We start from the raw sequence: 13,125 nt of genomic DNA on the forward strand, positions 1-13,125 counted from the left end.
CAATGGAAGCGTAGTGATGTATGGAGGAACATGACCCCGTTATCGACTTTGACTATAGGTATCATCGCTAAAATATATACTTGAAATAATGTTTGTTTGTTGCTAATATCACTTGCGAGTTTGGAAATTTTCTTTCAATTGAATTGCTTTCTTTTTACATCATCTTTTTACAGCATTTATTATCACCAATAAAGCGATCTTTTAGCCGCTATAAAAAGTATGCAACAAAAAAGTATAGCCTAATATTCTGTTCGCCAATTTAATGGTGGAATGACCGAAATTATTTGTAATGCAAACCTTGGGATGGACGAGGTCTGGGTCAAAAGAACCAGGTTATCAGTAACATTGCGTGAAACCGACTTATTAATATGATTATATTTATTCAAATTTTCATGGTCACTTCTTCTTTGCCCTCGCTCTATTCCTGTACTACCACGCGAACCCATTCATTTCGCTAGTAAGCATCGTCAGGATGGACAGGCCTATAAAACTTTCCCTCGTATCTTTTGGACATTAATTTGTCGTCCAGGTAGTTTTGTCTTAGCGGATGCCTACGTCATAACATCTACCTGCATGCCAAATTTCAGCCCGATCCGTCTAGTGGTTTGGGCTGTGCGTTGATAGATCACTATGTCAGTCAGTCAGTCACCTTTGAGTTATTATATTTAGAAGTTATACTTACAGAGACTTCATCTCCATCCAGCAGTTCCTCAATGACCACGGTCTGGCCGGCCACTCCGAACTTCGAATCCGTGAGGATGTCGTCCACGGCCTCACAGGCTTCCTCCTTCGAGGCAGCCACCACCACTCCCTTGCCGGCCGCCAGGCCAGACGCTTTCACCACCAGAGCGGGGTAGGGGGCACTGTTAAATGGAAGGAATAAAATTGCTATTAGCTACCACCATCTTACCTAAATAAAGAAGCTCGATTCCACCTTCATCCCGATTATAACTTTCCTTTAAATGGCAATGCCAGATTTTGTATGGAAGGTGGCGTCTTTTTTTTTTCGCGCGGCCATCGACCAAACTTTGTTTTTTGATTACAAAATAGTGTAATAAACCAAACTTACTATGACATGTATACCTCTAAACTCAGTCTGAAGTGAGTTACGAGCATTAGAAGTTTGATGATTTACATACTAGATTTGCTTTTTGCGCGCAAGTTTTGTAAGAAATTGCAACAAAATATTGCGCTATTTTTTATCGCGCTGATTCTGCTCCACACTGATGTCTGGAGCCTTTAATGGATGGTATTGTTTGTTTACACATACAATGTCACTATTTTGTTGCAATTTTTTGCAAAACTTGCTCGCAAAAAGCATATCTAGTATGTAAATCATCAAACTTCTATCGCTCGTAACTCAGTTCAGACTGAGTTTAGAGGTTTACATGTCATAGTAAGTTTGGTTTATTACACTATTTTGTAATCAAAAAATAAAGTTTGGTCGATGGCCGCGCGAAAAAAAAAAGACGCCAATTTCCGGCATTGTCTTTTAGGCAAAGAGCAGCGGCGCGGCGCGCACGCACACACCGACAAAATTTAGCGTTGATTAGCGGTGAGGTGCGCTGAATTTTGTCAGTGTGTGCGTGCGCGCCGCATACGTATTGGCGCGCGCTCACATACAAACCGCGCTCGGTGCGTTTCTATGAAGATGAGCTACTCATTTGTATTTACTCTGCTAAGAGCTTTGCCGTTTTGGTCAGAATGACATTGAACACAGGCTTGCTTGCAGATCGTTTACGGAAAGTGCGAAAAAGGGAACATCTTCATGTGGATGTGGACAGTTATCGTGGAACAATTACGACTGTGACGATCTTTATCATCAAAAGTTTAGATCTCACAGGATTCAAATTGGCGATCGCTGGATTCGCAGTCTAGTTTACCACTTCACAGCGGCTATCAAAGACCAGAAGGCTTGTGTAACGAGTTTGCAGTATCAGAAGCCGATGGTCTACCACCATCGGCATTTGCACCTACCAAATAGGGAACTCTCCATACAAGTTGCTATAAACCAGGATATTTAAGTGACTGCAGTGAATCGTACCTACTCCAATCGCTGATCACTTGCTCTCTTGATTTGTGACATACAATGGTGGAATTCCGCAGCTCACAAAGTAAGCTGCTGTTCCAAGTAAACATGCCTTAAAGAAAGTTCGAGGTACAGTGCTGTTATCACTGAACTGTAGTATGAAGTATATTTCTTCTGACAAAACTTAATCAAAACCTGTCACTGGGTATCACGACATTGCTCCACATTCTTTAAAAAAATCGTCGTAAACGAGATAATGAATGGGTCAGAGTTGATGCGATAAAAATAAAGAGTTTGGTCTTCAGTGCACTGATATAGTAATTGGCGTATTGCTTTCATATCTTTACATATCTGTAGGTAGCAGTGGCGGGGCAAGACCTAAATTTGATGTGGGCAAGACAGATTTCGCGAGGCCTTGTTCTGTGGCGACCTGAAGAGGGATTTTATGAAATAATAAAAAAAAACGGGTCAATGGTCTATTCATTGACAGTTTCTGATTTCTTGATTCAGTGATTATTTTTAAAGGAATTTTGCGCCAAAGAATAATGTTTGTCACTTAAAACCGTGTTGTTGCTTAATTTTGTGTCTGATTATGGCTGAATTTGTTTGGAAAAAAAAAATTTTTTAACTACATTGTTTAGCTATCAATAATTTATATTTAATAGTCAATGTCTATTCGCGCATCGCTTGCAGATGGACGTGCCAACTGCTATTATTGTTTAATAATTATTACAATGCAGACAACAAAATCTGTGTTAAAATAAAACTGTGCCGGCGCATGCACTGTCATGCACTTATGACACACTTACCTAGTGCAGTGTTGTTAATTGAATTTTAATTAAAAATGGAAAGTCCCTTTAATCGAAGTACAATGACCAGCCGAAGCCCGCCTCCACCACAGAGAAGACCAACTGAAGAAGATTCTACTCCCGCGACATCAATAATTGAAGTTGTATCGACCGAAGAAATCCAGAAATGGATATCCTCCATTGAGAAATGCCTTAACGACATATGCTATACATCAGGAGAAGGTAAACTGAACACAGAACAGAAGCTGAGAATCAGCAACACAAGCGTGATCAGAAACGTGTTGGGTGGTGTCTCTCAATTGGCTGTGCAATATCAGTCACTAAAACAGAAATATATCTCAGGCCAATCAATGATCAAAACATTAATTGATCAAAAGGAGTCATCTACCGCACTAGGAGATCAGATCGAGGACCTAAAAGTATCTATTCGCTCTACCCCAAAGGTTGAACAACCGAATGTATCTTTTGCCGACGTGCTGAGAACCAGTAAGAGCTCTATAGTAAGACCACCAAGCACCAGTAACATTGCTATTTACCCAGCTAGCAAAGATAAGACCAGTGAAGAGACTAAGAAACTTATTCAGACCATCATCAAGCCGGAAGAATTAAAACTGCATATCCGAGGGATGAGAAAAACCAGAGGTGGGGGTATTATAATCAGCGCTGAAGGCAAAGATGACCTTGAAAAATTGAAAAAATCAGAACTGCTGAAAACATCAGGTCTCAACGTAGAAGAGACCACAAAACGTAGGCCCAAAGTGATTTTGTTAGGAGTGCCCACCAACACATCTGAGAAGGATGTTTTTGAATGTCTCTACGAGCAAAACATCTCGGGTAAATATCAACACATTGACCGCAATAAGTTCTTAAGTTCTATTAAACTAAGCCACAAAACTGGCAAAAAAGACGGGCCCTACTGCAACTATGTGCTAGAACTTACTTCAGAACTGCGAAAAATTTTCATAGACCAGGAGAGAGCATACATTAATTGGACCTCCTGTCCAGTTAGAGACTATACACTTGTTACAAGGTGTTACAAGTGTCATCAATATGGTCACTCAGCAAAATTCTGCAGAGAAACTGAATCCACTTGTGGACACTGTGGCTGCGCTGGACACACAATCAATGCAATGAAATGCTCAAAATTACTAGCACCTTCGACCTGTGCCACGTGCCGGCGCTTCAATAAACCAAGCCAGCACAATACGGGAGCAGAGAGCTGCCCTGCAAGAAAAATTGCTGAAGCAAGATACATGAGCTCAATTGATTATGAGGGCGCATAGGGCGCCGCAAAGGCCGTTTACTTAACGCAGTCCAAAGATGTGCAATTACACTCTTAGGAATATTTAGTTATGTGACTCGCGATCGTATTATTTGTTTACACACAGAAACTATTTCAATTGTAATAATTATTTATTTTAAGAGTAGGTCAATGTAAAAATAATGCTTAGTAAGTAAGTAGTTAAGTATAGCAGTAAATGTAACCTACTTATTCTGAGTTTGATAATCTATTCCAATATTGTATAGTCAGCACTTTTTAAACAGATACCTAAGATACAGGCAATAAATTTTGCTTAGTTTAGGTATCATTAATTACTTACGCACACTAACCTTAATTTTATCGAAACCAAACTTGTACGTGTTTAGGCTAAGTTTTTATACAGTAATAAATTTATTCTTAATGTTTCAAAATTTTTGATGCGCGAGGCCCCTTGTTCCGCGAGGCCGTAGGCGGTGGCCCACGTCGCCTACGCCTTACGCCGCCTCTGGTAGGTAGGACATAAAGATGAAACAATAATTGGAAATAGTTGATAATGTACGATCCCGTAACAAGTAGAAGAGAATGGTCGTCGTAAGAGCCAATGGCCTCGGAGGACACCGTCGGGTTTTGGTGAGTAGCCCAGCCCTCTGGCGAGGAGTCCCACATAACGTCATCGGGACGACGGTAAGGTCTTCGCCAGGAAATGCTGGCCAGTGGGTATACGCAAAGCAATGAACAACGAAAAAAATAATCTTGAAAATTATCATAACAGATTTCTTTATTAAACTTTACCTGTTGATAAATTCTTTAGCTGCAGCAGCATCAGTGAACGATTTATGTCTTGCAGTTGGGATCTGGTATTTGTTCATGAATTTCTTGGACCAGTCCTTGTTGGCCTCGATCTCTGCACCGGCCTTAGTAGGCCCAAAGCACGGGATGCCGAGGGCAGTCAGCTCGTCCACAATCCCATTCGCGAGGGGGTCTTCTGGACCAACCACAACCAGTTCTATTGACTGCTCTTTGCACCATTTTGCTAGGCCCTGAAGATTAAAATTTTAAAATAAATAGATTTAATTGGGAGCGTTTTTTCGTCACTATTAACTGGGAAAAGGTCTGATTAAACATCAAATGAATATGAACAAAATAAGAACAGTTTTTAAGGAACTCAAAATATTTTTTTTTAAATCCAGAAAAAGCCCATACCTTGGAGTTTAACACAAGTGACTTCAGACACTACTTGTATTTTTTTTTATATTAATCTATACATATAAAATTCATAAAAGATATCAATTATAATGTGTATGTACTTAGAGCAATAAAATTGGCCCCCAACCAAAAGATTATTAAACTTAGCTGATATCTCAGCAGAGGTTATCAAGCTATTAAATTATGTACTGTTTCTATTTAAATCCATTACGATACAGGGTGGGGCAAATTAATGGTCTAGTTACTAAGATGAAGAGTTTATTAATCTTTTATTCAATTAAGCTTGTATTTGATTTAATTTAAACCATATTTTGGAAGAAAAATGGAGCCAGTACTGAGAAGAATTAGCACACAAAAATATAATCAGCCTCTACCTACACAATGTTTTATTTATTTCATCTTCTTCTGTGCATGAAAGCCTCTTTAATTGTAGGAAATGTACTTTAGTATGAAATTCAATTAAATACCTAAAACCTGATAAGTAATTGTGTATTTCAAACAGATGAATTTACTATGTCAAATATTGTTCTCAGATAATTTTGTAGAAAGTTTATCTATTAAATTATTTGAGTAAATCACATCCATAACTTATTATTAACAAGTTTGCTGACATCGAAAAACTATTTTAAAAGATTTGCTAATAAAATAGAGTAATATAATTTTAACATAGTGAAAACAAGTTAGTGTTATTAGTCATGGAAAAGCTATTACAACGGAACACTCTAAAATAGTCTCAAATATTATAGCATGTTGTTTTCGAATGATTTAGGGCATGTTTATTAAAGAGGCTCATATCAATTGACACTAAATGAAGTTTAATTTTGTGTGGTGTGTACTTGTTTTCAATTTGATCAAATAACAAGTTCAGTAGCTTTTACAAGGCCTTTTTAGCACAACAAGGGACTTGAGCTTAAACTATATTGTTTTAAACTTTGATGGTCACCATGGCGCTTGCAACAGTGCCAAAATATCTCGGAAACTAAAAATTAAGGTAAATGGTAGCAAATATAATTGAGTTTAAACTCTGAAACTTATTTAACTTAATGCTGCCAGTTAAATTCTAGAATGCACAAAAAATATGGAATTTGGAATAAACTAGTTGTTGATTCATTTGACATTGTTTACGATATTCGCAAAATTTACATATTTTCCTGATTATATTACCAAAAACGTATTCCAATTGGAAACTTACCGGATAATCATTGATGTCTAGATCTACACTCTCTACTTTATTCGTGGTGGAAATGCCGACGCTTCCAGGTGCACAGTAAATACGCTTTACGAACGGGGAGTCGGCCAACTTCCAGCACAAGGCATGCTCTCGGCCTCCGCTACCAATTACGAGCACATTGGCTTCGGACATCGTAGAAAAACAATTTATTTACAACTAACTTTTAAAAACTTTGAACGTGTTTATACAGCCGGTAGAAACTATAAATGACGCCAAAACTTATAGAACACAAGGTAATCTAGTTTAATATTATTAAAATATTAATTTTATGCTTATTAATTATGAGAAAAGTTAGTATTTAATTTATTAATTTGAAACCACCACCGACATCAACACGCGTAAACTCACAAATGACATTATTATTGACATTCGATTCAGCCGTTTAGGTTATAATAAGGATGGACATTGTATACATTATCGATAAAATGTTGATTTATAAACACGACGCGAGCGCGCCATTTGGTCTAGTGATAAGAGAGTTGAAATCTCGATCCGGGAGTCTTTGGGTTGGATTCCCAGGTCGGATATTTAAAAAATTGAATAATCTCTGTTTGGTTAGGTTAGGTTAGGTCCTGTTAACATAATTTAGTTCTGATAGATTTGCTTTAAAAAATAGTCTCACTTTTTAAAAAAATATATAAACTTGTCTACCTGGGGTCTAGCTATATTTTAATCGTCTTGTTATACATAGGTCTACTGTTCGGTTTGATAGGTAATATTGAGGCCTAAAATGAGCTTACTTAAGACAATTTAAATTGCGAATGTGTAACAGCAATAAGTAAAATGACTAACACACATAAAAAGAAAACAAGTATACCTACTCATTTTAGAGGGTACATTTAATGGGTATTTTATTTTTCATAATATCACCGGGAATTATCGACATACGGCTATCGAGTTCTCAAAAATTCATCGTGAAAATGCTGACTGCTGACGTCCTGACGTCACTTATCATCATACGAAAGCTAAATTGCGTTTTGTTCCTCACGCGTCTTTTTACTCAAGCCAATCTTGTATTTATATTAAATTAACATTTATATATATGGTGTAATTTGGTTTTATAATAAAAACATGTAAATAAAAGGAGGTAGAAAAATATATTTATTGTTCAAAGTGAAAATTCATGAAACGAAACACTCGTTGCAATATGGCGAGATTATTCGTTCTTGTCATTTTGCTGTGATGCTAGGTTGCTATACAAAAACTCGTATTTTATTGCTATAAAATGGCTGACACCGGTCTACGTATGAATTTCGCTGCTTTAAAGAGGGCAGATCCATACGCTAGAGAAATAATTGACAGTGCTACCCACGTTGCGCTCTATACATTCGAAGAAAACGAATGGGAGAAAACGGATATTGAGGGTGCTTTGTTTGTGTACAGTAGAAATGGGGAGCCGTATCACAGTTTGGTGATTATGAACAGATTGAGTACGAATAATTTAATTGAACCAGTGTCTAAAGGAATAGAGTTACAATTGAAGGCACCGTTTCTGTTGTATAGAAACGCCAAGTGTCGCATCTACGGCATATGGTTTTACGATAAGGACGAGTGTGTTCGAGTAGCTACGAAATTGAATTCCTTGGTGAAGGAGTCCGTGAAGCAAGTTCCCGGTGAAAACATGGCGCAGCCGAACCCCGTGTACAGTTCGACGCCGTCCGCACCCGTCGATATATTTAGCATGCTGAGTAAGGCGCAAGACGATTTCAACTCCAACAAGGGGCAAGGTAACAAGGCGGAATCTAACCTGGCGCGAGCACCAGACATGGCGTCGCAGAGTGTGATGGACTTCTTCGCGAAGGCCGGAAGCGGCGCGTCTTCGCAAATACCGTCTGTGTCCGCTTTGCCGTCTCCTGGGATATTCGGGCCCCGGCAGTCCGACGCGCGCGAGGCGCCCCTGCTACTGCAGAGGCTCATGAGCAACCCGGCCCACTCTGTCGAGCATATAGAGAAACAACAACGCTCTGTTACTCCTCAAGAAGGTCAAAGCTCTAATGGAAGCTTAACCGATTCTTCTATCCGGCAGTGTAGCAGTTATCAGTTAAAATCTACACCAATTGAAAAGCCGAGCCAGCAGAGGATATCAGGTTTGAAGAAGGGGCAGACGTTAGATGTTCTTGAGACTAATGGTCCTAATCCATTAGATCTAGATATCAACTTGATGCACATATCGTCGCCCAAGCCGACGTCACCGTTGGCTTCATACTTGAATCAATCTCAGGATGTGAGCCTCTCCGCCAGCAGTTTTAATGGAAGCAAGATGGATGACGTGGGGATGTATCCATTGATCAACCCTCTGAACTCTCAGCAGAAACCGGCTCTGATGCCGCCGACTATGTTCACCGCTAGTTCCGGAGCAGATGTCATCCAACCATCCCCTGAACCTCTCACTAGAAACCAGCTTCTTCAAGCTTTTAATTATCTTTTAAAACATGATGCTGACTTTGTGAACAAGTTACATGAAGCCTATGTAAAATCTTTTTCAGAAAAGGCTTTCTCTGTGTCATAAAATTCATTCTTTTGGACAAGCAGCTGATATTGCCAGTTGCTCACGATGTACAGTTGTAATTTGAGGTATAAATCCACTAAAATGTAGACCTTATAGTTTTGTAGTAACTCATTGTTTCGACCGAGTATTTTTAAATAAGTTTTAAACCTTTGACTGTGTCATTTAAATCTGTATCCAGAATGAATTTTAGTGATGGATTGTCTGTAGTCAGCCTGACATTTAAATGATATCTCTTGAGCGATCGTTTGTGATATTATGTGTATTGGCTTCAGCTTGAATCAGTCAACTAAAGACTACATTTCTTACTGGTTAGTTTAGTTTTAACTACGAGTTCATTGCAATAATAGATTTTTCAATAATATGAAATTCATTGACAATACTTATTTTTTTTAAAGTATGTATATTTAAATTGTCTCCTGGAGATAATTAGAGATAGTGGCTTTGTGAATATTTTAGTTGCAATGAACTTCTTGAAAATAAGGACATAATTTTGAAGGTAAACATTTGTTTGTATTGTTATAAGGACTGCAAAAATTTGCTATTTCTTTACAAAAAATATAATTTCATTAGTACTCCTTAGTAGTTTATGCATCAGTTTTTTTAGTTTTATTGTATACGTGAAATGTTTTTAATTCATTAAAATTTATCAGTTCCCACTTAGGTTTCAGTACTTTCATATTGTATAAATTATTAGTTTTGTTTTCTCTTAAAACTGATTTTCTGAATTGAAATGGGCTTTAATGTTGATAAAGTAAGACAAAACAAGTTGTTACCGGTATAAAAATTTTCATACACATTTACATTTAGGGAGAAACATTTTTCTAAGTTTCATTTCTCCTAAGAATAAAATAATTTAACTTGATAGTGTTTCATACACTTTCTTACAGAAAATGTTGTGAAAAGTAAAGTTATGAGGATTACTCAGTATGTGGTATAGATTTCATTTTATTGATGCCCATAAAATGAAAATGTATTTTTGATTGCATTGATTTAAACATCTACTTAAAAGTAATGGTCTAACTAAAACTATCTAGGACCTGAATGTTATAAAACCAGTGTAAAATTATATTTAAAAATATGGACATTGTTATAGTGATTAATAGGGAGTAATTTGCCCATCACCATTGTAATAAAATTGGCCTACAGGATAATACTATACAGCTGCACTAGTGATTTTGTGTGATACAGCTAATAACGAATTTAGATACTTTGGGTGCTCCCTAAAAAGTTTCTGTTACATTTGAATGATAGCATCAGTAATTGACAATTTTGGACAAAATTCTAATCATCATCATCAAGTCAAATTAAAGAGTTCAAGAGCTATTTCACTCTTTTATTTCAATTCCAATATGTACCTCGTTTAGTGTTTGTACACGCGTCGCGACGCGTCGTACAGTCAGCGTCAAATAGTTCGTGGCAAAGTGGCCAAAAACTTTATATAACACAACCTTATTCCAATTGTAACAAAGGCGTGTTGCGAACTTATTGGCTATTTGGGTGTCACGAACTATTTCTCGCTGACTGTACCTACTAAATATATGAAACGCACGCGAGCGTAACTGGACACAAAACTTCATGTATGAACAACGCGTCTAACCCGCGTGTGTAGCCTGGCAAAGCTTCAGAATGTCAATTTTTTTTTAAAATGATTAGTTCATATGAACATGGGATAGTGTGAGTTAGGAGTAGGTACTTTTGGCAGAAGAAAACATTTACACATTTCCAAATCTTTCTCTCACACACTGGGATATACCTTGCTTTGTGTGACCACTTGGGACAAAGATACACATTAAAATACAACATACTTGCTTTTAAGTCGTAGGTAGATTTTTTCAATATTACTCAAATAAGTAGGTAGCTAGAGGAAAACTTAAAATTAAACAAGTAAATTCTGAAATCGATTTAATATTGCTATATTACAAATCGCATTTTGAACTTTGAACAACCAGTTGAGACCACAATTATACAATTTTTGGCGTCAGTAGCCGCCTTCGAATGTCCTTACTATGGTCAACAATACATCTTTCAGACATTTGAAATATTTCAACTAAAGTTTCAGCATTATTTTTCAGTTATTTTGAAAAATCACTTATTTTGACCTGACTACATTGAAAAAGATTGCATCTGTAATGTCTTCTTAAGTTATTATTTCGAACTTGAAAAACAATAACAAACATACGGAGTTAGAAATGCTTTTCATATTCAACCAATGTATTCAGTCGGTTAAGGGTACAATAGTTGAAATATTTCGTAATCCATACACATTGAAAAGAAGTCTAATTAACATTGTTTGAATTTGAATATAAAGTCCTACCGACCCCTTCCGTCATCTGCAAATACATTTTATGTAGGTACATGGTATTTCAACAGAAAATGATTAGAATATTTTTTTAGAAAAAATAATGAATTCAGCTTGATTCGATAGTTATCATTGTGCTATGCGTTTTGTGAATATTTTGCTTATGGTTCATACATAATCATTATAATATAGGTGTCTCAAATACGAAGTCAGGTACAATTAGTTACCCTTTCCTTAGATTTTACAAATGCTTTAAACTAAAACTATTTGCTAAATGAATTCGACCAAATTAAAGACAAAGGTAAAATTAAAATTAACACATTCAAAATAGGTATTATGTGTGAATCCTATTAATAATTTTGACTAAACCAATTCAGAAATTAAAAAATAATTTAAATAATTTGAGACACCATTAAATGGTAAGTTATTTATCACCATAGGTATTGTAACAAACACAAATTACCTTTAATCTCACTTCGTAATGAAATCACCCTGTGAATTTCAACAGTGGAACATTTTGATATGCCTACTTGTTAATTATTTACATGTAACATAAGAGAAACAGCATGATTGCAGTACATTTTCCTTTTCTCTTAGACCGGGACGTCACTAAAACAAATGAAATCTTACTTGCATGATTTCTGTGACAGGTGTTAAATCAAAATCCATGTAGGTATTTCGAGAGAGTTGGAAAACCAGATCTCTTCGATTTATGAAATTAGAAAACAACTTCTGAATTTGGGTCATGCAGTATTAAATTTTATATCTCTGTGTGAGATATTTATGTGCGAAAAATTAAATTGTGTGCTGTTCAACTACTTATTTTGGTTTTTCTTCTGTTACTAACATTGCTAAACTCCGTCACGTGGTCTTAGTGAAATCCCGGTCGAAATTATTTAATTGCGAAACCTAAAATTATAAAATAAGGAAGTCCAGTTTTATATACAAAACATAGAAAATTCGTAAAACGTGAGTAATCGCCACTCACAATTTTAGGAACTAACAATAAAGGACTATATTTACACTAGACGAAGTGACCACCGTATGTTGATAATTTATTATCATTTTTTACAAGTACGTATATGTTTTTGTACAGTTGCGTATCAAATAATCACTGGCATGAATGACCAATCCATTATAATTATCTAAGCTAATATTTTATTATTCAGTACTAGATTTATTTTAGAAAAATATTACCAAGTACATACTGTTTTCACTTCATCAGCGCTTTCTAGGAGTTCCTAGCTTTGCGACTAAACTGCCCATGCTTATTTTTTGTCTTTAATATAAATAAGTTTCCATGTTTTTGTTATTTAAAAAAGTGTGACTTTTATTCTACAAGAATTTATTGCTACAATTTACCTAAATTAAATAAAACTAAGATTATGACTGAAATATTTGCAACAATATAACATAGATTTCAATAAGTACTTTTATGCAATTAAAGAAATAAAATGCAAATCTAATATAAGTAATATGGACAGTTTAGTAGCCGGAAATACAATTTATACATAATTATTTCAAGTATATCCTAAAGACTATATTTATTCCAACTATTTGGTTTTAAAAGAACATTCATTTCTCTAACGATTCAACAGAAATACACACGAATTAATTAGAAAATTAACTAGATACTAAAACTGGGTGAATATTCTCCACATAAGTCTGTAACAAGTTCAATAAAACTCTGTAATTTTGCATTTCGTTTGCCAATAAATGTTTTATAAGAATATTAGAGAACACAAATCCACTTTAAACAAAATATTGAACATCTTTATATA

The 13,125-nt window shown here is 36.0% G+C and overlaps 2 protein-coding genes across 2 annotated transcripts in view; one reads left to right on the forward strand and one right to left on the reverse strand.

The window, feature by feature from the left end:
* Positions 1 to 6,912, reverse strand: part of LOC135075401 (trifunctional purine biosynthetic protein adenosine-3) — a 42,428-nt gene extending 35,516 nt beyond the window's left edge. Inside the window, exons 1-3 of the mRNA XM_063969846.1 lie at positions 6,498 to 6,912; positions 4,892 to 5,139; positions 683 to 863 (exon numbers count right to left, since the gene is read on the reverse strand). Coding sequence (XP_063825916.1) covers positions 683 to 863; positions 4,892 to 5,139; positions 6,498 to 6,668 — 600 coding nt within the window. The 5' untranslated portion in view covers positions 6,669 to 6,912. The remainder of the gene's footprint in view (positions 1 to 682; positions 864 to 4,891; positions 5,140 to 6,497) is intronic.
* A 773-nt stretch (positions 6,913 to 7,685) lies between these two features.
* On the forward strand, positions 7,686 to 10,368 carry LOC135075676 (mRNA-decapping enzyme 1B). Its single transcript, XM_063970128.1, has one exon. It carries the CDS (start codon positions 7,762 to 7,764, stop codon positions 9,043 to 9,045), a length of 1,284 nt encoding a protein of 427 aa, XP_063826198.1. The 5' UTR covers positions 7,686 to 7,761; the 3' UTR covers positions 9,046 to 10,368.
* Positions 10,369 to 13,125: the final 2,757 nt, after the last annotated feature.

The sequence above is a fragment of the Ostrinia nubilalis genome, chromosome 10 (assembly GCF_963855985.1).
Source record: "Ostrinia nubilalis chromosome 10, ilOstNubi1.1, whole genome shotgun sequence".
NCBI lineage: Eukaryota > Metazoa > Arthropoda > Insecta > Lepidoptera > Crambidae > Ostrinia > Ostrinia nubilalis.